General features: G+C 41.0%; 1 protein-coding gene across 4 annotated transcripts in view; it reads right to left on the reverse strand.

Moving 5' to 3' along the window:
- The window catches only part of LOC128690441 (serine protease svh-1-like), a 37,070-nt gene that overhangs the window by 3,149 nt on the left and 6,965 nt on the right, over positions 1 to 26,956 (reverse strand). For all 4 annotated transcript variants that reach the window (XM_070089694.1, XM_070089697.1, XM_070089695.1 and 1 more), the window contains exons 4-28: positions 26,387 to 26,543; positions 24,773 to 25,080; positions 22,914 to 23,291; positions 21,183 to 21,251; positions 20,041 to 20,151; positions 19,605 to 19,743; positions 18,673 to 18,764; positions 18,077 to 18,177; positions 17,784 to 17,938; positions 16,785 to 16,948; positions 15,956 to 16,121; positions 15,282 to 15,427; positions 14,722 to 14,779; positions 14,324 to 14,543; positions 13,363 to 13,492; positions 12,152 to 12,330; positions 7,162 to 7,321; positions 6,388 to 6,511; positions 5,882 to 5,996; positions 5,223 to 5,340; positions 4,618 to 4,767; positions 3,476 to 3,622; positions 2,519 to 2,725; positions 2,217 to 2,375; positions 381 to 530 (exon numbers count right to left, since the gene is read on the reverse strand). In XM_070089694.1, the coding sequence (XP_069945795.1) occupies positions 381 to 530; positions 2,217 to 2,375; positions 2,519 to 2,725; positions 3,476 to 3,622; positions 4,618 to 4,767; positions 5,223 to 5,340; positions 5,882 to 5,996; positions 6,388 to 6,511; positions 7,162 to 7,321; positions 12,152 to 12,330; positions 13,363 to 13,492; positions 14,324 to 14,543; positions 14,722 to 14,779; positions 15,282 to 15,427; positions 15,956 to 16,121; positions 16,785 to 16,948; positions 17,784 to 17,938; positions 18,077 to 18,177; positions 18,673 to 18,764; positions 19,605 to 19,743; positions 20,041 to 20,151; positions 21,183 to 21,251; positions 22,914 to 23,291; positions 24,773 to 25,080; positions 26,387 to 26,543 (3,903 nt within the window). The remainder of the gene's footprint in view (positions 1 to 380; positions 531 to 2,216; positions 2,376 to 2,518; positions 2,726 to 3,475; positions 3,623 to 4,617; positions 4,768 to 5,222; positions 5,341 to 5,881; positions 5,997 to 6,387; positions 6,512 to 7,161; positions 7,322 to 12,151; positions 12,331 to 13,362; positions 13,493 to 14,323; positions 14,544 to 14,721; positions 14,780 to 15,281; positions 15,428 to 15,955; positions 16,122 to 16,784; positions 16,949 to 17,783; positions 17,939 to 18,076; positions 18,178 to 18,672; positions 18,765 to 19,604; positions 19,744 to 20,040; positions 20,152 to 21,182; positions 21,252 to 22,913; positions 23,292 to 24,772; positions 25,081 to 26,386; positions 26,544 to 26,956) is intronic.

A 26,956-nucleotide genomic window follows, 5' to 3' on the forward strand; every position in this document is an offset into this window, starting at 1 on the left:
TAAATGAGATAAAGAAGGGAAGAAGAAAGGCAGACTGGAGGGATGCACATATGACACTAGTTACAAGTTGTCATTTAATGATATGTTTATCAGATCTATCAAGAGGATAGAGCAAACTTTTACTTTTACACAAAAATACACACAAACACAAAACACACACACACACACACACACACACACACACACACACACACACACACACATACACACACAAGAATATGTACATTGAAATGTGTATATTTCTCCATGTTTATAAGCTAAGTATTTAATTTTACCCCTTTTACAAGGATTATAGTATCCTTCATTGGTGATGATAAGGTTATTAGCAGCCTTAATTAATGATTCTCGTGTAAATGATAAGGCTAAAGAAGCATAATTACCATAGTGGAGTAGTCTCCTATCTTGAGGAGGAAGGTGGTGGCCGGGTACTTGATAACGCAGTGGGCAGCTGTCAGCACGTAATCTGCTGTCAGTATCGCTCCTCCACACCACTGGGATGGCCCTGACCTCGTTCTCAGGTTGATAGCCACCTGTGTTTACCTCTGGCTTATCACTTTGTGGGTGTAGCACTTAGTTATGGTTATAATAATTATCACATACTAGTCTTACTATTAATTAAATAGAACAAAAGTCACAGTACAATTCACTCCTGATGCCAGAGACTGCAAAGAAAAAACTGGTCAATGTTTCGCTTGACCTGAACCTTTTTGCATTTCCAAACTGCAGGGTTTTCACTGGTTTTTTGATGTTTTCCACCTGAGTGGACAACTTTTCCATACCTGTGTATTGGTCAGCTGACGGGATCTCCTACATTTGTTTTCAAAATCATTAACGTATCAGCCTCTGCTCTGCTATTGCCAAATTAAATTTTATGGGTTCTTCTTTGGATCATTTTTGTTTATCGTCAAATTTCATTCAGATTTTATTCTTAGATTCTTAGTATGTTAAATATGAATAAAACAATGTGAATTAACAACATTGTTTCTGAAGGTTAAAAATATTGGCAATGGCAACGGTATTTTGGCTAGTAGAAAACGATAAAGCAATTCCCAATAGATTTTTAGACCATTTCAAATACAATAATACAGTGGTACCATGACTTACGAGTTTAATCCATCCCATGACAGAGCTCGTAACTCAATTTCCTCGTATATCAAATCGATTTTCCTCATTGAAATTAATTGAAATGCCATTAATCCGTTTCAGCCCCTAGAAAACCACCCCAATTTTTTTGTTACGGGTTTTTAAATAAGTAAAATGTATTTATCAATAAGAAATGATTTATGCATTTTTTGCCAGGTCCTAGCAATGTTTTAGAAATGCTGGAGTATATATATCTGTCTGTTTAGTTCTGTCTCTGTTTATCTCTGTCTCTGTTTGTCTTTCTGTCTGCCTGTGTTTCTGTCTTCCTGTCTCTCTACTTGTCTCTCTGTCTCAGAGAGAGAGCCACTCATGAACCAACAGGTATTGCACACGATGCAGAGTTAGTCACGTCTGATTACTGAACAGGTGAAAATGTCTTACTTGCCAGTCATGCTTATTATGCCGTATATCTACAAGCATAATATAGCACTTTGTCTGGATTTTTGGATTATCCTAGGTAATTTACACTATGTATAACTGTATTTATGTGTACCTGTTAGATAGAGACAGAGACAGAGATAGAGACAGACTAGATAGAGACAGAAATAGATACAGAAAGACAGGAGATAGAGACAGCAAAAGCAAATCGGCCAGCCAGCCGGCCACCCAACCAGCTGGCCTGCCGAACATGTATTATGTATGTTCCAGAATTGTTGTTTGCTTAGGGCATACATTACAGAACATTCTGGCAGGATGACACTACTCGCAACTCAAAGCGAAAAATCAACCGAGCAATGGCTCGTCCAAGTCCAATGGCTGGTCCAAGTCGAACCGAAACGTCGTCTCTCCTATGTGCGGGTTAATTGTGTATTGTTCCAGTCACAGTATTGTGACTTTTTGCTATTTAACTTCTCTCAGCTTCAATAAGGTGTCCAGCTTCCATTTATGTACCCTCATCCTTGTGAGTACTTTGCATTTGGTGACTATGTCTCGTCTTTTACAATATACCATTCGTGAGATCCAGCTCATGTAATTAGCCATATATTTTAATATAATATTAATAATGATGCCATGGTTAATACAATGTAATGAGACTGCCAAATCAAACTAGCAAAATACTAGTAGAGTCTGACCATCCAGGGATGGGCTCCAGGAGGGGGCGTGTGGCCCCCCACCACCTTGGGGGACTCCATAATAAGGGAGGGCGGCCTGTCTTCCACTGCCCGCCTCCCACACGTGGGTGGCAGCCCCGACGCAGGCGGTGATACCTCAGGCTGACTCGGCTCGTTCCTCTGTAATAAAGAAGATAACACCTCCAGAAGACATTCTTCACGCTAGGATTTGTATATTTTGTTGAGGATATTTTAAGAGCTGCATTTTTTTTTTTTTTGATGGCGGGTTTCTAAGAGTTATGATGTTTGTAAATTCGACCAACCGCTGGATTTTTTGAGCATCGAAGTCCGACGTCCTCAGTGTGGTCGCAATTGGTCTGGCCCCAGGGCACGTGTTGGCACTGTGTCACACTGGTCTCATACCCCAGGCACCGCACGTCGTCCAGCCACACCGGACCACTACCAGGGCCGAAAGTATTATTCTTGTCGATGTGAGAGGCCCCTTCCCACCCCAGCATGCGACACAACACCTGCAGAGGGAACACAGAGTTATGCTGACTAGAGACAATGCATGCAGACACAAATGTAGTGCTAGATGATCTTTATTGACGAAGTTTCGCCCACGCAGTGTTTGTTGCCAGGGAACATTTTTCCTGACTCTGATCCTAGTCATATGAGGACCTAATTTGCTCCTGTGTCTGGACAGAATAGTTGGACGGCAAATATGCTGAAGAATAGTGTAATACAAAGACATAGCCAAGCAAGCTTATATTAATGTTTCATTCATTTTGAGCGAAACCCTGTTAAACAGTCTTACTCTGGTATTATAAGCATCTCTAAATATGACACAGTAAGTGATTTTATGGCATTTTGTTGAGAAAACGTTACTTTCACCAGAGACTTCATCAATGATTTGATTGGTGGAAATATCGTCTTCTCAATAAAATGTCAAAAATCGCATCTTGTCTTATTTGCTTCGCTGTCGATATCTACATAAGATCATAAAAGAGGAGCAGCACCGCAGCAGGCCTACTGGCCCATACTTGGCAAGTCTTACTCAAACCTAAACCCACTAACAAAATGTTCGACCAACCCTGATAAACATACACAGAGTGTTTCACTCGTAGGAGTCTCCGAGTTATTGTTTACTACAGACATTATGTACTTCGAAAATACCAACTCGGGGCCTCCTACCAATGAAATACCCTCTATAAGGCGTGTCTGTGTTACCATAGGAAGATCAGTTCAAACCTCGGGTGAAAACTGGTCTTTGTGCTTACATGCCCTTCCTCCATACCGATGTCATCATCACACACACTGCCCCAGATACCCAGGTGCTTCACTTCTACGCGTCCCTGGACTGTCTCCACTCCATTACTCGGACCAACGCCTGCGCCACCGCCTACGAGACGCACCTCTACCGGGGCCTATGGAAATTGGAAGAGGAGTGAATGTAAGTGCAATTACAGTGAAATATTAATGGTTAAGTAGACACAACGAACCTAGAGGTGACAAGACGATTGACCAAAATGTCGTCCACGTTGCATTTTTAGTTTGTGGATTAATTGTGAATTGTCGCAGCCACAGTGTTGTGAGTTGTAGCAGGCACGGTATTGTGGGTTAGTCGTGACTTGTTTCGTCCACGGTATTGTATGTTAATTGTGAACTGGTGCAGTCACGGTATTTTGGATTGTGATTTGTTATAGCCACGGTATTGTGGGTTAGTTGTGACTTCTTATAGCCACGGTATTGAGGGTTAGTTGTGACTTGTTATAGCCACGTCATTGAGGGTTAGTTGTGATTTGTTATAGCCACGGTACTGTGGGTTAGTCGTGACTTGTTATAGCCACGGTATTGTGGGCTAGTCGTGACTTGTTATAGCCACGGTATTGAGGATTAGTTGTGATTTGCTATAGCCACGGTATTGTGGGTTAGTTGTGACTTGTTATAGCCACGGTATTGAGGATTAGTTGTGATTTGTTATAGCCACGGTACTGTGGGTTAGTCGTGACTTGTTATAGCCACGGTATTGTGGGCTAGTCGTGACTTGTTATAGCCACGGTATTGAGGATTAGTTGTGATTTGTTATAGGGTTAATTGTGAACTGCTACAACCACTACATTGTGAATTTTATTCTCCTGGTTATTAAGACTAAAGAGTAACAGTAGTTTACGTATTTTCTGCAGATGTAATATGTAATAGTGGTTCTATCAGGATGGTTCAGATTATTACAATACATAACTCACGAAACCATCAGTTAGTTATTGGACTGGGTGACTATTATCTTACTGCTGCACTCTGAAAGAAACATTATGCAGGAGACAGAAAAGTACAGGGAGACAAAACAAATGAATAACAGTGTGGAAATAATAATGTATGAGTTGCCGGAAAGTCGTTTAAGATCGGTGAGAGTTAGTTGTACCTCGCACATCTCTCGATCCTCGTCGGAGTTGTCGTGACAGTCGTCGACGGTGTCGCAGAGGAACCTGAGGCCGACGCAGCGACCGTTGTCGCACTTCCACTGCTCATGGGAACACGACTCCCCAGCCTGGAAGCACATCACTCCTGCCGCCTGGAAAAAAGACGAGAAATAAAAGAAAAAGAAACTTGAAGATAAAAAATAAAGGTACTTTCTTTCGATCAGTCTGAAAGGCACTGACTTTATCAGTTAGCATAGACTACACAGTCATCAAAATTCGGGAATACAGAGACCGTTCCTATTACTGGGGAAGGAACGAAACGTCTGATAGCATAAGTGTCACGTAGGAGTTTTCGTTCTTGTACAAGCAGCTAGTCAAATGATCAACTAATCTACCAAGCGAACAACCAATTAAGCTGTTTGCTAATAGCCACACCTTTTCAGGAGGCAACACACCAAACGGGACCCAGCCACACTCCCTCGGGAACCACCACACCGAGGGGAACCACCACACTGAGGGGTACCCGGCGACACCCTCTTGGGAACCACCACACCAAGGGGGACCCAACGACACCCCCTTGGGAACCACACTGAGAAGGAGTACTCACCTCTGACTCCTGACAGTCGTGTTCGCCCCAGCCAGCGAAGTCGCATTCAGCCAGCGAGGTCTCCTTACCATGGCAGTTGAGATCATCCATCAGATACTGACTGGTGCCAGAGCCAAAGCTGTGAGAAGGGAAATCAGGTGAGCACAGGTGGAAGTCAGCGTTCTTGGCAGTCAAAATATAACATCCAAAACAAAGTAAGGTAATAAAAATTACGGAAACCAGCACAAATAGACACAACACAAATTTATACCAACGCACCATGACCACAAGTAGGCCTACCTGACCTAGGTTTCGTCCCATTTAAAAAAGAACAATAGCTATATAGGAGTGTTACCTATTACAAACACAACCAGCACATAAGAGAACGAAACTTACGACGACGTTTCGATCGTCATAAGTTTCTTTCTCCTATGTGAGGGTTGTTTGTGTATTGTTCCAGTCAGGGTATTGTGCCTTCTTTATTCTTCAGTGTTGTCTGTTAACAAGTTGCCATATGGCTCAGTGTTGTTCAGTTCTCATTTCCTATTTGTGTGATTTTATTGTGAATTGTTCCAGCTACGGTACTGGTGGGAAATTCGTTAAATAAAACCCAAATTATAGATCGGTATTAAAAAAAATAGGAAGGCCAAAAAAGTACAAGAATACTGGAGTTTACTCACCGTGAGTTTTGGAAGACTTCCTTAGCTCCGGAAGTAAAGCCCAGTTGTTGGCACACTACGTCCCCATCTGGCACCCCCCACATGTCGTCACACACGGGGCCCCATCGACCGAACACTGCCAAAAAAAACGAGTCACCATAAGCTCTCTGGTGATAACAAAACTTCAACAAATCAACAAGTAATAAAAACAAAAGACAGCACTTCTTATAAAATCATAACACGTAAGTTGCCAGGTAAATCTTACAGACTTGTTCTTATATTCGGTATACAAATACCTTTATTCTCCTCTGCGCGTCTTAGTAGTTTTTAATCCTGTAGTATGTCCTTTCAGCCTTGAAGGTCTGGTCTGAGACCAGTTCGAGGGGAAGATAATCCCTAGAACCACTTACAGATTACAAATGCTTATTGGAAACGTTTTGGTCCCGGGACGTTGGTCCTTAGTCGCATTTGGAATGGATAAGGTCCGAGGACCGAAGCGTTTCCATTATTCATGTTTTTTGTGTTACCTTTGACCTCGACGCGGCCCTCGTGGGGGCCAGAGCCGTTGACGAGCCGCACCTCGAAGTTCAGCTGTTTGGCACACTGCTCCTCGTCCTCACCTTCTTCACAGTCCCGACGACCATCACATTGCTGCGGGGAATATACAATGGTGTTGGCACTCAACGTTCAGGTGGCACTCTTCACACTCAAACATCACGAAAGGGCTAGAATATTATGTTTCCTCTTTTTCAATGAAGTTAAATTACTGTATATATAAAAGTGTCGTATGTTTTTATATATATCAAAGTGTTTTTCGGAGACTCGAACGACGGTATGTCTGCTGCCAGTCTGAAAAACTGACCGCGCATTCATCATGCTTATAAATGGCTGCTGTACGAACCTGCTGTGAAATGCAACTGTGAAATTTGTAGTGACAAAGTACTGCGATCTATCTACGTTTGTAAAAACAAATAACCCACAGCGATCAAATCAGTTGGTAATGACTATCTCTTGTTACCATTTTGTCATCTATGAACGTGATGGCCAAATGGTTAGTACGTACTTCGGACTGTCACCTGATACCCCATCATTCAAGTTGCAGAGAAATACTTTGAACTGTTACAAGCTTTTATTATCCTAAACAGCTCGTGGGGAAGTAGGTAGGCTGTAGTTCCCTCGCTCCTTACATCGTCAATACGTTGGTTAGTTGGGAATTGTAAAGAAGCAGTCACAGTGTCAGTCATACTCGTTTAGTCACAGCCAATCATTATTTATATCATTCTCTCTCAGCCTGTTCTCACCAGGGTCATGTCGATGCATTTATTATCATTACAGACGAACATGTTGGTACAGTCCACAGTCAAGTTCTTCAGTTCGTAGTACTCCCAGTCCTCAGCAGGAACCAAACCTCCAGAGAGCCCCACGTTGCTGTTGCTCAGGATACACGTCTCTGTGGACTCCCTGCAAGTGGAAAATATATCTGATAAGCTGCTAGAAGCTCGAGCGGGTCATCGGTGCTGACGAAGGCATCGAAGAAGTCTTAAAAAGCAGAAGATATAATGATACTGACAATATGGATGAAAGAACCGGAGTGCATACACTTAGGATATCTTGATTAAAGTTTCGGTCCTGGGACCTCGGTCCACTTGTAGTGAACAAGGTCCCAGGACCAAAACGTATCCAATAAAGTTGTTCTAACTGTATGTAAACATTTGTGTCCATGAAGACTTAGACTTTCAGAAGGGGCGCTGGATGTGTTACCGCCTTTCGAAGATTTGGGTTGATGAATGAGGGTATGGAAGGCCCTTTCACTGACTCCTCTCAAGGTATACTCACAGGGCCGGATTACCGCATAGGCAAACGAGGGATTTGCCTAGGGCCCCGCGCATTTGGGGGCCCCACGGTCCAAGGGGTTCAGGGGCTCATCCAAGACTGCGCACATGGTGCAAGTGTAAAGGGGTCCCTACCTAAAAAGCTCAAGTGTTTGGAGAGTAAAATTGATTTTTAAAAATTAATCAAAACAAAAATAAATAATGAAATAAAATAAAATAAAAATAAATAAACCTAACCATAGATGGCAACACTCAACACGCCTTTGTTTACATCAGAACAGCTGTGTTTTCCCGCTAATGGGTGAGTATGGGAGATTCCTCTCCAATTTTCTGTAGTAATTACACGTTATCTAGACTTGTACTGTGACAAATTAACTGAAGTGTTGTTGATAGACATTGATGTGTATGGATAAATGTTTGTTTTCGCCTCTAAATGTTAAGGGAGGTACCTGATAGGGTTACTTGACCAGTAAAGACGCATGGACCAGTGAAGACGCATTTTTGGTAAAAATACTATAAAGAAAAACCTAAAAACGCAAACTGACTTCCGTTTGTAGGTTTTAAAAGCACTTTGTCCTGTCTTTAAGTCTTTATCATTTCAATAACAGATCTCAATTGATTGATGTTCTACATCACTTCCGTCGCAAATGCTTAGTTTTCAAGTTGCGACGGAAGTGATGTAGAACATCAATTAATTTACTATATATTTCCCCAGAAACACATAAGCCACATCAGAAAATCGTTGGTTGGGTGAAACTGAGAATTGTCCCTGCATTCTTTAATTCTCATGTCCTTATCTATGGTGGTAGGCCATATATCATGCAAAACATAATGATTAGTTTAGTTATGAAAATGGTAATATAAATACCATTGTGCATTGTTCTTGGACTCAGTATGATTTCTGTTTAAGTAAATTGGAGATCAAGGAGGATGAGTTAGTAAAATATTCGTAGCCCAAATCACTAACCTAATCAATGGTAAAAGTTCTGTATATGACTCCTTTCTGGTAACGTTTTGAATTTTTAGATGCGCAGCCAGAGGAAAGGGAGCTACAAGGGCCATATCCCCCCAATTGACAGAAAAAAAAAATTTAATAATAATTAAAAAATTAATAATAATTGATAAAGAAAAATTTGTATTTGCATGATTACAGACAGTGATACATCCTCATTATGGCATCTCGTGAACGTGATGTTGGACGTTCTTATGCGAGTGCGTCACAGAAAAGAAAGAAGAAAATTCAAGAAGAAGAACAGAAAAAGAAAGATGTAGGAAGCTGCAGAAAGATCACAGACATGCTCACGAAAACAGTTTCTGATGTTACCAGTACAGTTGAATCTGCAGATACGTCAGATCATACAGGAAGACCTCCCTCCATTATTTCTCAGCCAGCATCTACTTCTTTTGTGTCTCCTCTCAATGTCTCAACGGACATTTCATCCATAGGATTTGTCTTAAAAGATCCTGCCTCTTGGCCAAATGTAATCCCAGATTCTCTACGTAATGCTTTCATTGCAGAAAACTTCAGTCAAACTCTGAACATTGACTTTAGGAAATCAGCAAGGATTTATGATGATGGAAGTCGTCGTTGTTTAAAGTCATCTATGTTTTATAGGAAGCTTGCAAATTCAGAAACTGTGAAAAGATCATGGATGGTATACTCTGAAAGCTCAGGAAAAGTGTACTGTTCAGCATGTAAGCTATTTTCTACCGAAGAAAATACCTTCACACAGGGGTTCAATGACTGGAAAAATTCCAAGCGTTTCGAGGAACATGAAAACAGCACCACTCACAGGAGCTGCATTTTAGCCAGTGTATTTCGTGCACAGAAAAAAGGCTTATTGGATTCTCATTTGGAAAATCAAACTGAAAAAGAGCGCACTTATTGGAGAAAAGTTCTAGAAAGAGTTGTTGCTGTTGTAAAATTCTTAGCTCTAAGAGGACTTGCTTTCCGTGGAGAAAATGAGGTTTTTGGTTCGGAAAACAATGTCAATTTCCTAGGGATCATAGAACTGTTAGCACAATTCGATCCATTCTTAGCAAATCATGTGTCACGCCTTGGGAATGCAGGAAGAGGCACTGTATCTTACATGTCATCTACTATATGCAATGAATTTATTGAACTGATGACTAAGAAGGTCCTCAATAACATCATAGCAGCTGTGAAAACTGCAAAATACTTTGCAATAAGTGTAGATTCAACACCAGATATTTCATGTACAGATCAATTGACATTCATTGTTCGCTTTGTCGACTCCAGTGGTAAGCCTGTAGAGCGCTTTATAAAATTCATTCCTCTTTCAGGCCATGATGGAGAAACAATGATGAATGTAGTACTGGATACTCTGCTTGAACATGATCTCTCTATTATGGATTGCCGTGGCCAGAGCTACGACAATGCAAGTAACATGTCGGGTAAATATAATGGATTGCAAGCCCGTATCAAGCAAATCAACCCACTTGCTGAATATGTGCCCTGCTCAGCACATTCTCTTAATCTTGTTGGGTCATGTGCTGCGGAGTGTTGTGTCGCTGCAGTTTCATTTTTTGGACTTTTACAAGCACTCTTTAATTTTTTCTCTGCTTCAACGCATCGGTGGAGTATACTCAAGTCAACCATTCATGGAGATGTCATTAAATCATTATCAACAACAAGGTGGTCAGCGCAGCATGATGCAACACATGCTTTGAAAGACAACTTTGCTGAAATACGTTCTGCTTTGATCCAAATAGCAGAGGATGAAGACCAGACAGCAACTACAAGAAGCGAAGCAGCCAGCTTAGCATCAAAATTGGAAGATTTTGAATTGGCCTTACTCTGTGTGCTTTGGGACTGTATACTGGAACGGTTAAATGCCACGAACAAGACACTTCAGAAAATTGAAATTGAAATGGCTACTTGTGCTAACCTCTATGCAGGCTTAGTGGAATTTGCAAGCTCACTTCGCAATGATGAAGCTTTTGAAATGTTTGAAGAGAAAGCTAAACTGCTGGTGAAAGACTACAGTTACCGGGCTGATCATCAGCGGTCAAGGAAGAGGAAACGCAATTTTGAAGAGCCAGACAATGAAATTGTGTTGCTACCAAGGCAGAAATGTAAGACAGCTACATACTTCGTCATTCTGGATTCACTGATTACAGAATTGGTGAAAAGAAAAGAAATCTACCAGAATCTCAATGACAAGTTTGGATTTCTGTTCAAAATTACTACTATGCCAGATGCAGAATTGAGAGAAGCTGCATTAAAGTTGCAACAACACCTTTCAGCAGATGTTCAGGACACATTTGTTGAAGAAATAGTTCATTTTTCTGGGTATATGAATCAGATTAAAGCTCCACCTGAAAAATGTGCGCCCTCAGCTGCTTTGAAACATTTAAGAAATGCAGGTATCTCAGAAACCTTCTTGATAAAGCTCTAATGTTGACATAGTGTATCGCCTTTACCTAACACTTCCAGCTACTAACTGTGAAGGAGAACGTTCATTTTCTGTTTTGAAAAGAGTGAAAAACCAGCTCCGTTCAACAATGAGCCAAGACAAATTGTGTAACCTAGCCTTGTTGACCATTGAGTCTGATCTAACAAGAAATATTGATTTTCAGAATATAATTGATGATTTTGCCAATATGAAATCCAGAAAAAAGTTTATTTAAGAAGTGCCTGTGAATATAAACAATTCTTTACTTTCTTGAGTTTATATGATTTGATAGTCTTATGCATGATGCAATGATAATAATGGTCAGTGATTTATAAAGGGAATAATAGTGCTGTAGTGGTTATGCTGAATATAATAGGTACATGATGTCACTACTTTAATAGCCTAATCTAGTAATACTATGCTGTCTTGAGTTTATTCTCTTTAAAATGCATGATTTAACAAGATAGTTATAATGGCTGTTGGTAAATGGTTTTGGTTGTCTTGATGTACTTTCCCTATTAAATTTAATCTAAATAGCCAGAATGTATTTAATTAGACCTTAAACAGGTTCACACCGACCCCCCCCCCCCACCCTCAAGCTGGAAGGGGTCGCTTCGCTTACCCGTAACTCAAAGGGGCCCCGCCAATCTGAATAGCCTAGGGCCCGGAGACTTCTTAATCCGGCCCTGTATACTCAAGATATGCATTGTCTGATAAAACCCACTCATTGATAACAAAACAAAATGCGAGGGCCTTCCTAGCTTTTTATTTTAGCACATGTTGATAACGGAGGAACATGAAAGAATTGCCACTCAGAATAAACTATGAAGGGTACATACACAGAGCAGTGTTTATCTAACAGTGTATATACACTCAGAGCTTTCTTCCTTATTTCAGAGCTTAACATTTCCTAGACTAGTGGTGTACAGAAAACATGCAGCAATTCTGACCCTCGTGTAGTCTACAAGCATTAAACCTTATAAAGCAACCACTCAAAGTAAATCATCCATCCCATGCTAAAGTTGCAATAACACTGAACTCACTGGTAGTTAAACGACTTGCAGACGAAGTTCTTGGCCTGGATGCAGCGGGCAGCACAGGTTGTCTTGATGGTGTACAGCCACTTCTCTACCTCGTTCCCTTGCAACCTGTGCCTCACTTGCTTTCTGAACTCGTGGCTGTAGTCGGGGCACCCCACCTCGTCACTCTTGTCATCACAGTCCTGGTGAAGAGAGTGAGTTCTCAGGTGTTCAAGTATTTGGTATGTAGTTGTTCTAGGGACTTGTAGGTAACTGTTTTGGGACTGGTAGATAATTAGCATGTATAATTAGCAGAGCTCTTGAAATATCTCCAAACAACAAAAATAAATTTGATCCTTCTCACTCAGAGAAACAGGGACACTCTCGCACAGTAAGAGCAACAGGAACGGTCGCACAGTAAGAGCAACAGGAACGGTCGCACAGTAAGAGCAACAGGAACGATCGCACAGTAAGAGCAACAGGAACGTTCGTACACTGACCAACGGGAAGTCGCTCACTCACACCAAGTGTCTTTATTTAATTTTATTAACATCTGACTTTCTAAACTTATTTCCTGCTTAACTTATTTTTCAACTTTTTAATTACTGCATTTCATTTGTTTATTAATCTGCAGTATTTACAAACGCTTTATCATATTTTCAAGTTATTTTTCACCATCATAACTGAACAAATCTCACTGCGATTTATGTTTACAATCTCTTGAGATGACATACTTGAACGGGATGTGAAGAACGCTTCTGTTGACATTAATCTCAGTATAATTCTTTTGTTAATCTTTGTCACCTCTATCATGTCTTCGCTGGGTGAGGAAGCCTGTGGGTCGAGTGAGAAAAATGTCACCAATACGTGATAAGCAAGAAAAACTATACTTGGTACTCACATTACATGTGAACATCACTTTGCCTACTTTAATTTCCAGGAAAAAAGAGTATGGTCGATATCTGAACCCGCTGTTACAAGCGATTTAATAGCGCAACAGTGAATTCGCGGAGGCGATTTATTCCAGAAATCACCGAAATTCGCAGCATTACGTAACCTAGTCTTTGCTGTGTGTTCTTACGTTCAGGAGGTGAACTTCATCAAGACCTGGTGAAGCTCAGTCATGAAGGAAACATCTAAGAAAAAGGCTTGCTCTGCACTACCTGTCTTTATAACTGCCATTTAGGCTATTTACAGATACTATAGGAAGCTGTCATAACGCATATCCGACTCACCTCCTGTCCGTCACATTGCCATTCACTGTGGATACAGCTGCCAGACGTGCAGGCAAACTTGTCAGTAGGACACACTCCCACCAGGTCGTCAGGGGGTTCTGCTGGTATATCCTCCACTTGCTGCTTACATCTGTTCAGTACACGGGAGTACATGGTTATGTTGAGTACACGGTGTCTTCGCTGGAGTACGTGGATACACTTTATGCACAGATAACCTATCAGACCACAGTACAGTATTGTGCCTTTTTGTTATTTACAGACCACAGTGTTTAACAAAACATATAGAGTGATAGGGAAAGATGGCTAAAAAATATTTACATATATTGTGACACCCATCCTTCCAGGCTACTTAAACTTTTTAAGAACAATTCTGGGTTACAGGTCAGCCAGCATCGCTCACTACTCTCTGATTATTACTTATATACTCAGACTGACTCGGAACCTGCATGAAAATATATAAGAGAGCATTTGCCTTTATAACTGCATTGTTTGCGCAAGTAGAGCCTTATTTGAACAACATTTTGCCCATGAGAAACTTGATCAAGTTATTATCAAGCTACACTTGTAAACCACGGTACGGGTGAGGATTGAGCTCGCGGCTAGTGAGTCGTAAAACTCCAAACCGGTGTGTTACATTTGTAACCGTGACGAGCAACATCTGGGTACAATACAGCAACAAGAAACACTTCATGTGATGGAGTGCACCTGTGATGACAAGCTAGTCACTGACTCCAGTGACCTGAACAAAAGAAAGTGCTTAGAAGCCTCTCTCGTAACAATCAATCTCAGTCACCATCCCAAACAACTTATGACCCTCCAAATATTTCTAAAATATTTGGAAGCTTATTTAGGTACAGGTACACACGAGTTCAATTATCGTACAAAGTTTAACATCTGCGTAAATTTATCTAGGATAGCCCCAAAAAAGTCAGATAGCAACTTGATACCATTGTCCTCATACCTGGGAATATCGCAAAAACTGGCTTCTTCTCTGGCAGTGAAGCACCATGGGATGTCATCACCGTCTGGGTTGGCACAGTAGTTGTCCCTGAGGTCAGCAGCCATGGGTAAATCTTTCACCTTTGGTTGAACCTTCGGGTCACTCCACAACAAGCAGGGTTCACCCTGAGCAGTGATGTTGGCTGTGCCTGAGTAAGTCATCCCTCGACCCTTGATGCAGCCTAGTCATAGAAAACGTAAATATTAGAGAAAACGAGAGGACTATATGGTGTAACTTTAGCATTCATTTTTATGCTAACATATTGTCGCAAATTTGTAAAATTTCAATTTGACAAAGATAATACTCAACATGTCATTAAAATACTGAACAAATGAATGAAAATAACGGTGAATATTTACCAACGTCGACCTTGTTGGTTTCACACACGTAATGCAGCTTTAGCGCGCAGTTAGATAGCTGTAAATGTTGGGCGACAATCAGTTTCGTTACAATATTGAACATTTCATTTTACGCAAAAGTTACTTTTTAGATTTTCATGCAATTTATCAGTTAAACTGAGTAGGCAACACGGTAAAAAAAAATCTGCGTCGTTTCGTACATATAAAAAATCATCTTTATAAGAGGACCAAAGCTCAACTCTAGATGTAACAAATTTGTTTCTTAACGTATTTACAGTTTTAACATTACCTGCAAACAACCGTCACCACATTCATCATAAACATAAATACCTCAAGAACCTGACTGAAATACGTCAGATTGTTCGACTTCATGGGGTACCCTGGGTAAAATCTCCATAATGCTCCATAAATACATGTCCTTAATATCAGTTTCTCCTATAGGTGGTGTAAAAACTAACAATGTTCAATCCCCACCCGTGTCGTGGTTTGTTTGCAATTGTGTCACTACGATTTCGTGAGTCATAAAAATATTTGCACTCTCTCGAGTCACCCTAAGTTACCTTCCAAAAGAAGTACTCTGCTGAGGCCGTAACTGGTTCATTTCCTTCTTCCTGGGGTACTGAGAATTTGTTCTTCAGCACTATGCACTGGGTTATCCCAGACTGCCCTGCCTCGGCCGGCTGGCCGCTCTGGGTAGCGTTCCACCCTGAGGTAATGAAATACGAGTTTTAGTGATATTGAACCCATCCTTACTCCATGATCATGTCAAGGTCAGTGTTAATTTAGACCTGTTTAGAAATGGAGCTAAAGAGTACATGATGAATGAAGTCAGGAAATGGGTGTAAAGTGAATTCTTGAATTGTGAGTAATATTGATCCTAAAATATTTATTAGTATTGCTTTGTGCTATTAATTTTAGAATATTAGAGGATAAAACGGCATGTACACATGTCAGTCTATATAACGACATATACAAATACAAAATAAATAATTAGATAACTGTTTTGTCCTTGCTAATGTATTTATGTGACTGATAGTTTTTCATGTAACTGATATGCTCTTTATTGTATTTTAATTTTTAATAATTATAACTGATAATTTACTGTATCAAGCCCTCACCTGACAGGTTGCTACTACCACTACTAACATTAACCTCTTCCCTACCACCATCCACTCACTGCAACCCACCATTACCACACCTCCCGCCAGCACATCCACCCACCTCTTCAACTGACCTGGCCACCACAGTGAAAAAGGTAAGGTTGCTGCAGGAGGAATGGAGGAGTTCTGCCACAGCCAGTAGGTCTCGCTGAATATTTTGGTCCTTACACCGCCAGTGTGGAAACCCACGCTGTCCCCACCCATCGCCTCCAGCATGTCAGACACGAAATTACTCTCAGTCTGGGCCAGAGATTTACGAAGGAGAGAAAAAGAGGAATGTTATTATTTCGAATATTATTATTTAGAATGTTATTACTTGGAAAAGAATGAAATGTTCAACCATTTATCTTTATTTCGACTCAAAACCATCAATAAAGATAATATTATTGCATTCATAGGGGAGGAGCGCTAAATCCGTGGGTGTTGCACCAACGCCTGGGAAAGTGGGAGGCAATCTGGTTCTCTCTAAGGAAATGAAAGACAGGTATAATTCCATGGATCAAAAAGTTTCCCATCACCGGCATAATTTTGACACAATGTGAATGTCGGGGTTTTCTATCTCATGTTTCTTCAGTCTTTTATTTGTTTACACATCAGTTTAACTGGCTAAGTACCGTGACTGGAACAATACACAAATAACACGTACATAGGAGATTGCAGTTTATGACGACGTTTCGGTCCAACTTGGATCATTAACTAGTCACACAGGTGCAAAGGGAAGGGAGCCAGAACATATACGAGAGGGGGAGCGTTCTACCACTCCCGTTTCCTGCCCCTCCTCTTGTATGTTTTCTGGCTCCATTCATTTCCATAGCGATTTAAATTCATACACTCGTAAATACGCCCTAATAATACACTCATTAACAGAATCTGGTATAGCATAGCCTTGGTCTGTTGACTGACCTGGGAGGTGATAGAGAGGAGCCTGGCACCCCTGGAAGAACACCTGACACGAGCCTCAGAGTGCGACACGAGGGCGGAGGTGTGGACGAAGTAGCATTTGTTACCCCAGCGAACTCCCCCTACAGCACCACACTCAGACACCCAGTTCCTCAGGCAGCGCACTCCTGTGGGAGGATCCCATATATATACAAGAAAATTCTAAAACAAAGCAGCGAAATAAGAATTACAGCCATGAATTAAATTTTAGTGAAAATGATTAGTAAAATAACGGTAGCGTTAACATTAAAGAAGAAGTGTCGTTATATTATTATTTTTATTAAGGTAGGCGCTAAACCCGAAAGTCATACAACAAATTGAAATGATGAGCTGCAGGAAAAGTACTGACGTCAATAATAACAGCAGAAGAGACAGCAAGATTAAAACATTCCAGTTAAGATATGAAGATTTAATAAAGCCAAAATCTTATTTTTTCAGTAGCAGTTGGAACAGCATTTAAAGAGTGGTAGCGTCTCCACAAATAGTGGTAGTAACAATAGCAACAGCAATGCTGAAAGCAATGTTTATGACAAAACAGCATCAGCAGCACCTACATTAGCAGTGACTTCAATAGCGGCAAAAACATTAACAGCAGCAGTGATACCGTAATTCCCGCACAGCAAATGAATAGTAGATTAGACAGCGAGTGAGTAAACACACACACCCCAGAGATGACTGCGGCCACACTAGTGTACCATGGAGTCAACGAACCAGACAAGCTGTTACCTGTGATAACGACATATCCTCCTCCTCGCTAGTGTCCACAGTTAGGAGTACATATGGTGTTGTCGCTTATGAGATGCACCAGTTGAACTGACCAGAAGAGTGCTTGAACAGCATATGTCGCATCATTGTAGAAACCTTTCTCCCTCGGGAGCCAGAGACGGGTCATCGCAAGATTGAGACCCGTGCCAGGACTACGGTCTTGGCGAACATTATACATACAAACACACACAGACTTACCGACCACTGTCTTATCGAGATCCTCCGGAGCTCCCAGCTTAAGGCTACAGTTCATGAGATGTTGCTCCTGGCCCTGGCAGTCCACCTGACGCACCCCGGCACTCCTCCCGGACACAAGACCAAAGGAAAGCCCCTGGGTAGCCGATACAGCTCCTCTGCCGGACAAACGGGAGTAAAAAAAAAAATCAAGAAATATTTTTCAGAAAAAAATGTGATTTTAAACTCTTGTAAACAGTATGACGATGGATTTGCTGTGGAGTCTGAGAGGAAGCAACAACTGCCTGGTTACTCACCTGGTGAAGCCAAGGCTCCTGCAGACGACCGATGCTTCGTCTTTAGTCCAGCCATGTGGAGAGTCTGCCACCAGGTGCCATCCCTCCCTTCCACCGTTCACCTGACGCAGTAGCAATATATGAAGACATGATTTGAAAAACGGAGCAACAGATTAAATATTAACAAAATTATTCAAGTAATAATTTGACTGACACACTTCATGAAAAGCTATAAAACTCAATGAGTTTCTCTGTACTTGTGAAAGGACATTATTAAGAAATGTTTTTTGATCTAATAATTTTAATCCTCCATACTTTCTTCCATTCTTCTCCTCTAAATCTTTTTATATTCATCACCTCTTTCATAACACTTTATATTCTTCCTTTCTCCGTACCTCCTTACATTCTTCCCACTCTCCAAACTTCTATACATTCTTCCCTTTCTCGATACCTTTTTACATTCTTCCCTGTCTCCATTCTTTCCGTCCTCCACATCCCCTTACATTATTTCAACTTTTCATATATTCTTCCCTCCATACATTCTTCTCTCCATCCCTCCCTCCCTACATTATTTCCGCCCTTGTTTCCCCGTCGCTACATTTCAGTCAGTTGCTCACCTGGACATAGCCAGCCCAGGGGGCGGTACCCCCTCTAAGCCTCAGTCTCTGGCCGGATGCTGGAGGCGTCACCGTTATCATTCTGGGTTCTCCTGAGAAAATGTTAATCATTTTAAAGACTCTTGAAGAACCTTTCCTGACACTTTCCAGCAGGTGGGCTGCTCGAAAGCGCTAAACTTATGTGAGTCATGCAACACAAAGAATTATGAGGCTTGATGCTTCGTCCGCTACGTACGAAAAAGACGTGTACGTGGATCACTGTTCGTATGTTCCCGTATCACGAAATTCAAGCTGTTTTATTTTTTCAATAATCTGACTAGACAGAGAGTATGTTGATCTCGTGATTAGCGGACGGAGGATCAAGCCTTCACATTCCTTGCGCTGAATAATGCACACGGGTTTAGCGCCTTACATAAACTAGTATTATATTATTAAGCTCAATAATAACCCACATGGAAACAGAAACTCAAAAGAACAGTTGATCTGTATATTTTGATACCCTTTCGAGATCCTCTTCATCAGATTATGATTAAATAATACCTGAATGTAATATATACACATCTAATACATTTTTGTCAATGTTTTAGTTTCTTTTTATTTCTTTCGGTCAAATTCCGACTGTGATTTTTAAGAGGACGGGTTGAAATAATTTGGGCAACACTGGGTTGCTATGGAACTATAATATAAATATGGCAAGAATATATTATTATTATTATTATTATTATTATTATTATTATTATTATTATTATTATTATTATGGGAGAGAGCTAAACCCGTAGGATTATACAGCGCCTGTGTGTGTGTAGGGGGTATGGAAGGCATTCAGGCTCAATTCAGGGAACTGGAACACAGATCCGATTCCCTAGATCAAGAGCCTCCCTTGAGGGGAAATACATGTATAAGGAATGAAGTGGTATCCAAGAAGTACTCACTTTTTTTCTCCGGAATCTTGGGACACACTGTCCTCCGTGGGAAGTCGCAAATGCCTTTGTTCGCGTTGAAGAGTAAACCTGAGGTGCACTTGCGGAGGCTCGCCTGGCCCCGCCAACACTTGATGAACTTGGAGCAGTCCTGTGTGGACCGTTATTAGTATCATATTAAGCATGTGAGGGTTTACAGCGCCTGGGGAATGACAGCCAGATTTGATTCAGTTCCTTAAATTAGGCGCTCTTCACCACATCGTGGATCTAAGTAAAGTGGCCGGGGATCAAGTGGGAATTATGATGTGCAAGTAATGGCGGAATGATCACTGACCTGAAGCAATAAATACTTATATTCTTATCACAAATAATTATACTCTGTTACCTGCTCCCATAAATCTGGGCCCATTCTCTGCCATGTCTCCTTCCCCTTCCTTCCTATACATACCTTTATATAAGGAAATTGTCCGTCAGGTCGCGGACAGAGAATATCCGCCTCTTTGCCCTGGAGTTGTTTCTGACGCTTCTTGCTTCTCGTCTTGTCAAAAGATGCTTTCACCTGTGCACGAAGAGCACTTAAAAATTAATTTGCATTATTATGTACATTGTATATTATTGCTTATATAGGTTTCTAACGTGACTGTTCATTTGTTTATTATTCAGATGATCTCTACATGCAGTCTGGTCCTGTGTACTGCTCATTCCTGCCCGCAGCGCATTATAAGTACGTATCTTTCTTTTTTTCAGCCAAGAGAATAAACCCCAGATCCTGACGCGAATCTAGTACTTAGTTAAGGCTCGTATTATTGATGGTATACAATACCAACAAGTCTGTGGATAGGATACATGTGCAAGACTTGGGTACTTTTATTGCCGAAACGTTCCTCCTGCATAGCAGGCTTCTTCAGTGGAATATAGGCTAATAAAACACTGGAGACAATAGAAGTAGTTTAGACGTGATGACTCCATCCACTTTGTCTGACTTTTTTGGGTTATCATAGGTTCTCTACACATATACTGTTATGTATGATAATCTATGTAACTGTATTGCTGTACACCTGAGTAAACTAACTTACTTATCACCCTATATAGAAGGCAGTCACTTTCATTCCTAATCTAGTGGGTTTAGCGCCTCTTTCTTATAATAATAATAATAATAATAATAATAATAATAATAATAATAATAATAATAATAATAATAATAATAATAATAATAATAATAATAATAATCTCAATCCTAAACCATAGGTATAAGGCCAGACGTTATATGCTAGAGTAGAAGTGAGATGAAGCAGCTGGAGTTGACGTTAAAGGTGAGCGTGACCCACTACTGAAGGAAGTTGACTGAGGAAACCTCTCTGTGAGGGTTCCTAACTGCAAGTCTTTAATAACACTTCTATGTTCCTGGCACACTCTCCAGGTAAACAACAGAGATCTTTTTTCGGACAAGTAGCCTCTGATCCGCAGAAGTCATCCACCTACATCCATACTGGCAAGTTCATTAATGATCAGATGTCTGTTAACTCCAATACATGTAACTCTGACTCCACGTAATTGGATCTTTAAGGATCTCGTATGACCTGTACTGACCTTAGCCTTAATTTCCTTGGCGAAGTCGACGAGGCTTGCAGCCGCAGACTTGGCACCCTGTGTCAGCTGCTGCAATAAGAAAACAAGAGATATATGAACCACTACACGTGTGGTTGCCTGCGTGTGGTCATTGGTGTGGTGTGCAATGACATTCTGGTTACAACTGAAACATCATATACAGTAATTGCAAGCGCATCAGCTCAAGCTGGGTTCAGTAATGTATGTTGTGAGACAATTTCTCGCATTTCGAGAAATACGAGAAAAAAATAGGTACCTATTGCAGGCGTTGCCAAAAATAGTAGATGGTAGTATGCCTTGCATAAGACACGACTTTGAAATGAGACGAAGCAGAATGATACTTTCTAACCTTTAAGTACAAAATTAGTGCTTAATTATGACTATAATAATAATAATAATAATAATAATAATAATAATAATAATAATAATAATAATAATAATAATAATAATAATAATAATAATAATAATAATAATAATAATAATAATTACGTCAAGCCATGAAGCCTCTAAAATCTCAGTATTGAAGTGATCAGCCATGAGAGCAGCGACACAAACACAGATTTAAGACTATTCGATCCAGTTGTGAGTCCAGCAGAAGCACAACGCTGAAACAAGTATTACTATAGATGTGAATCTTTTGTTTTTGAAGACACAGTGGACGAACTTGTGTGGTAGAACAAATTGAGCCGTATACTACTTCTTGAAGTACTGGCGACCCCTCACAGTACAATACACTTCTTGAAGTACTGGCGACCCCTCAGAGTACAATACACTTCTTGAAGTACTAGCGACCCCTCAGAGTACAATACACTTCTTGAAATACTGGCGACCCCTCACAGTACAATACACTTCTTGAAGTACTGGCGACCCCTCAGAGTACAATACACTTCTTGAAGTACTGGCGACCCCTCAGAGTACAATACACTTCTTGAAGTACTAGCGACCCCTCAGAGTACAATACACTTCTTGAAGTACTGACGACCCCTCAGAGTACAATACACTTCTTGAAGTACTGACGACCCCTCAGAGCACAATACACTTCTTGAAGTGTATTGTTTTGACATAAATGTTATGGGTTTAGCGTTTAATTATGATTATGGTTATACATGAATGGGTGACACTTGAGAGGATGTTGAAAGCGCATAGTTATGCACAGCATTTCGCCCGGTGCAAGGGTCTTCATATACTTCTCAAGCATTGCATGAGAAACCGATTTCAATAACGTTTTCAAATCCGTTTTCGAGAACGGCTTTGAAGAAAAATCTGGTCTTACCGCGTCACGAAACCATTAATTAACAGCATACTCTCACGCCAAAATTGATATATGGAAAAATTTGTATCGTATTTTATTATATTTTGGTGATGTACCGTCTGAGGGTCATTCAGTGATAGGATTGGCTGAGATGCGATACTAAGTTCGATGATCGTGGCTCGGTGTCTGATCCGTCAAGCTGCTGGTGATGACAATTGTTAGCTGAGATAATAGCGACGTTGGTGCTGCAGGAAACAGATTGTAGGTGCAGTCAAATGCAGCACGAGAATGTTATGTTGTTGTGTTACTGCTACTCCTGTACTACTGCTCGATATTACTGCAACGTCCACTGTTATTATATAATTACTACTGCTACTACTACTACTAAAACTATTACTACTACTACCATCACCACCTGCAACAAAAATAGTCACCACTTCAACAAAGACAATAATACTTACATTACCAAGATTAGACAAGACAGCAGATCTAGCATGATACCCTTCGGTAGTTCCACGAGGTGTAGTCAGCCGGGGTGTAGTCGGCCGGGGTGTAGTCAGCCGGGGTGTAGTCAGCCGGGGTGTAGTCAGCCGGGGTGTTGTCGGCGGCGGTGTAGTCAGAGGGGGTGCAGTCCGCGGGGGTGGGGTTAGTCTGGGTGTGGCCCGTACGGGTGTTTCCCTATGGGATGTGGTCTGTAGGTCAGTGCCATGGGAAGGTGTCGGGCAGGTAACCGCTTGAGGCCAATCACAGATGCTTTTTTCCGCGTTGAACAATGTTCCCGCTGCACATGACTGCAAGTGTGGTCGTCCATCGCCACAGTTAATGAACTTTGAGCAGTCCTGTCAGTAATGGAAAAGAGGGTACTGAGTACATATGGCGAGAAAGGTGAATGATCTGCCACCAAAAACAGCTGGAATGGGATCAGACCTTGAAAAGCGATAGTGGCAGTGGTAGGGAAGAGACTAAATATCGAAGAAGGAACATGAAGGACCTACGGGTGGATATCACACTGAGAATATCGCCGGTCACTCGTCAACCGCATATCATCCGAAGCATATGAATGTGAGGCTGGTAAACATGAGGACTACTTCTAGGAACCTCAAAAGTATTTTAGGAGAAAGCGTACACAGAACTTATCATGCGGCACCACCAGTGACCCTTTATCCCATTCAGCATACAGAGAAGCTTTTAAAATGTCCTGAGATTTTCAACACGATTAATTCCAGAAGTGAGAGAAATTCAACCAGACAAATTACATGGAATGAGAGTTAAAAAAAAAAACAAGTGTATGGGCCACAGATGTTAGTAAGGACTTCTTCAGCGTCAGTGCTGCAGGAAGGTTGACTGAGCTGGAAACAAGAGATGGATGATGAAGCTCAATAGGGAAGATTTAGAGGTGAGGCCAGGAAGTGAGTCTCGACCCCTGCAAACAAAAATCTCTGAGGTCCCAGGCATAACGTCCCATTCCGTTAATGCAAACTACACAAACTGCTGTCCTTGATACATACAACTGACTGACAGTTGGAATCGAATCACCTGTAACTTCTTCAGATACAAGTGGAGCGCAATCCTCAGATAGATCTGAGCGGGTTTTAGGGCCAGCCCCCCTCAGGGGAGGTTCTTTGATGCTGGTAAGGGGCTCTTGATCTAGGGAACTGGATCTGTGCTCCAATTCCCTGAATAAAGCCTGAATACCTTCTGTCCCCCATAATAATAATAATAATAATAATAATAATAATAATAATAATAATAATAATAATAATAATAATTATTATTATTATTATTATTGTTATAATTCAGGGACAATCAAACAAACAACTGCTAAGGCTCAATGTAAATGTTCAAAGTCATGAAACTTATACATGATGGAGGAAGACCACAGGAGCCGAGAGTGATAGAAGAAAAAAAACTGTAAATACTGACAAAATAAAGAGGTCATGAAGTGAACATCTCAACAATTATATCCTGGGAGGGAAACACCAACTGTATAACTCTAGGAGTACATACCAGGCTAGCGAATCTCAGATTTTTCTTCTAGAACCTCAAAAATAAATCCGTTACGTCTCTGTACCCAACGTAGGTCGGTCGTATTTTAGAATGCTCAGACAAGTCACAGAATTGAATTGTGTTCTGCGCTATAAGGAAGATTAAAAGAAAAAATCTAAAAACACCGAAAGAGACGAGGACCAGGGAAGAAGGAATCTGGGAGAATGATGAACATGAAAAGTGACTATCATGAAGTCAGAAGTATTATATACTAACACAGTGGAACAGTGTATTCATTAGACACTCATGCATATCCCCGGAACTACTACTATACCTGCAGATATGGGAATAAACCATTAAGATTAGGACAGGTCAGCACCCCAGGTACCACTTGACCTCGACCTCTTGAAGAATAACCTGGAGGCAGGCGTCGTACTGGAGTGCGACGTGCAGGCAAGGGTCGTACAACAGCGTGTGGTCTAAGCACATTGCGTGCTGGAATGAGCACTCCAGGAATTAATGATCCTAATGTATTGGGTGTTGGCTCATCAGAGCGGTGATTATATCCCACACCAGCTGCTGCTGTGTCGTCCTCTTGTCTCCACGAATGTCTTGCTTCTTCTTCCTCATCTCGGTTTTTATCTGGTATGAAGGAAAAGACAAAAAGTTATTATTTATATATATATATATATATATATATATATATATATATATATATATATATATATATATATATATATATATATAGCCACTAGCCGTGGGATCGAACCCGTGTTGTTTTAGCCCTCCTAAGGGTGGGCGAAAATTCACGACGCTCTAATCCACTGGACCATACACTCGTACAAGCAACGTGAGCCTCGCCAACTAGGCTTGCTTCAAGCTGCGAGAACATACGATGGTGTGGTTGCCTCAGAGCTAATTTCATTCTACTCCCCGTTTGGTGTACTAGGCTCCACAAGCAGAATATATAGTATTGTAACCACGAATAAGTGGTATTTAATTAATGTCCTGGCAACTTGATACAAGCCTAATTCGCTAGGCTCAAGTTGTTTGTAGGATTGTATGGTCCAGTGGGTTACAGCGTTGTGAATTTTCGCTCACCCTGAGGCTGGTTAAAACAACATGGGTTCGATCCCCTGGCTAGTCGCAGTGTTGTTATTGATTAAATACCTCTTGTTTGTTGATATATATATATATATATATATATATATATATATATATATATATATATATATATATATATATATATCACAGTATATAAACACTGATCTCTGGCTGAAGGAGACTCGAACCTACGAACCTTAGGACAAGGTACGCAGTGCTTTACCAATCTACCCACACTGGACAATACCTTGGCGTGTAGCGTGCGCTACACGTTTGCTCTTGCGAATTCCTTGCAGTGTTAAAATCTCTAGTAAGGCTGATGCATGCAGAGGATGAGATGAAAAGCTGTAAGCCTTCTCCCTGAAAGCTGGCTGCCATGGATCAAACGTGTAGCGCACGCTACACGCCAAGGTATTGTCCAGTGTGGGTAGATTGGTAAAGCACTGCGTACCTTGTCCTGAAGTTCGTAGGTTCGAGTCTCCTTCAGCCAGAGATCAGTGTTTGTGTATATTTCGCCTGCTCTTGCGAATTCCTTGTATATATATATATATATATATATATATATATATATATATATATATATCAGTTCAAATTTTAAAAATATTACCAGGATTCGAGTCCACAGTATTCATACAATGGGTAGTCATTATTGTTGTGCCTTAGGTCTCTCTGCCAACGATCCCCCTGAGTATTACCCCTCCCCCTTTTTTGTTTACCATCCACCCGGGGACACTTGCACCACTTGCACGTGAACAACACCATCCATCATCCGTTATCGACCATCCTCTGTATAGCAACTCCCTCACATCGACTATATTAACACAAGCATCAGTCAGACACTCACGTCCAGCGGCTGGAGATGCACCTCGATTTCTCCCTCTTGGGTACACCCTTACTGGAGCCCGAGTAGTGCTGCTGGAGGTGTAGAATTCCCAAGGAGATTTGAGGTCGATCCTTTCCTTCACCTTATTAGAGCTGCTGGCGAAGTCTGGGTGGTAAATCTGAAGAAACAGGTGAAAGGTCTTCATATTATAATAATAATAATAATAATAATAATAATAATAATAATAATAATAATAAGAAGAAGAAGAAGAAGAAGAAGAAGAAGAAGAAGATGAAGACGAAGACAGAGGCGTCGCTAGAGTTGGTGTCACCCGGGGCAGCATCTTTGGTGTCAAACAATATACTCAGATCACAACATAATTGAGGTTCAGACATGTATGCGTGGAGCCCCAGACCGACATAATGAGACTAGTCACGAGGGAGCATTCACCAAATTCAACTTCAATAACAAAAACATAAAGTGGGACCAAGTAAACCAAGTCCTAACCGATATAAGCTGGGAAGATATACTAAGCAACACAGACCCCAACTTATGCCTAGAACAGATTAACTTGGTGGCACTCGATGTATG

The sequence above is a fragment of the Cherax quadricarinatus genome, chromosome 29 (genome assembly GCF_038502225.1).
Source record: "Cherax quadricarinatus isolate ZL_2023a chromosome 29, ASM3850222v1, whole genome shotgun sequence".
Classification (NCBI taxonomy): Eukaryota; Metazoa; Arthropoda; class Malacostraca; order Decapoda; family Parastacidae; genus Cherax; species Cherax quadricarinatus.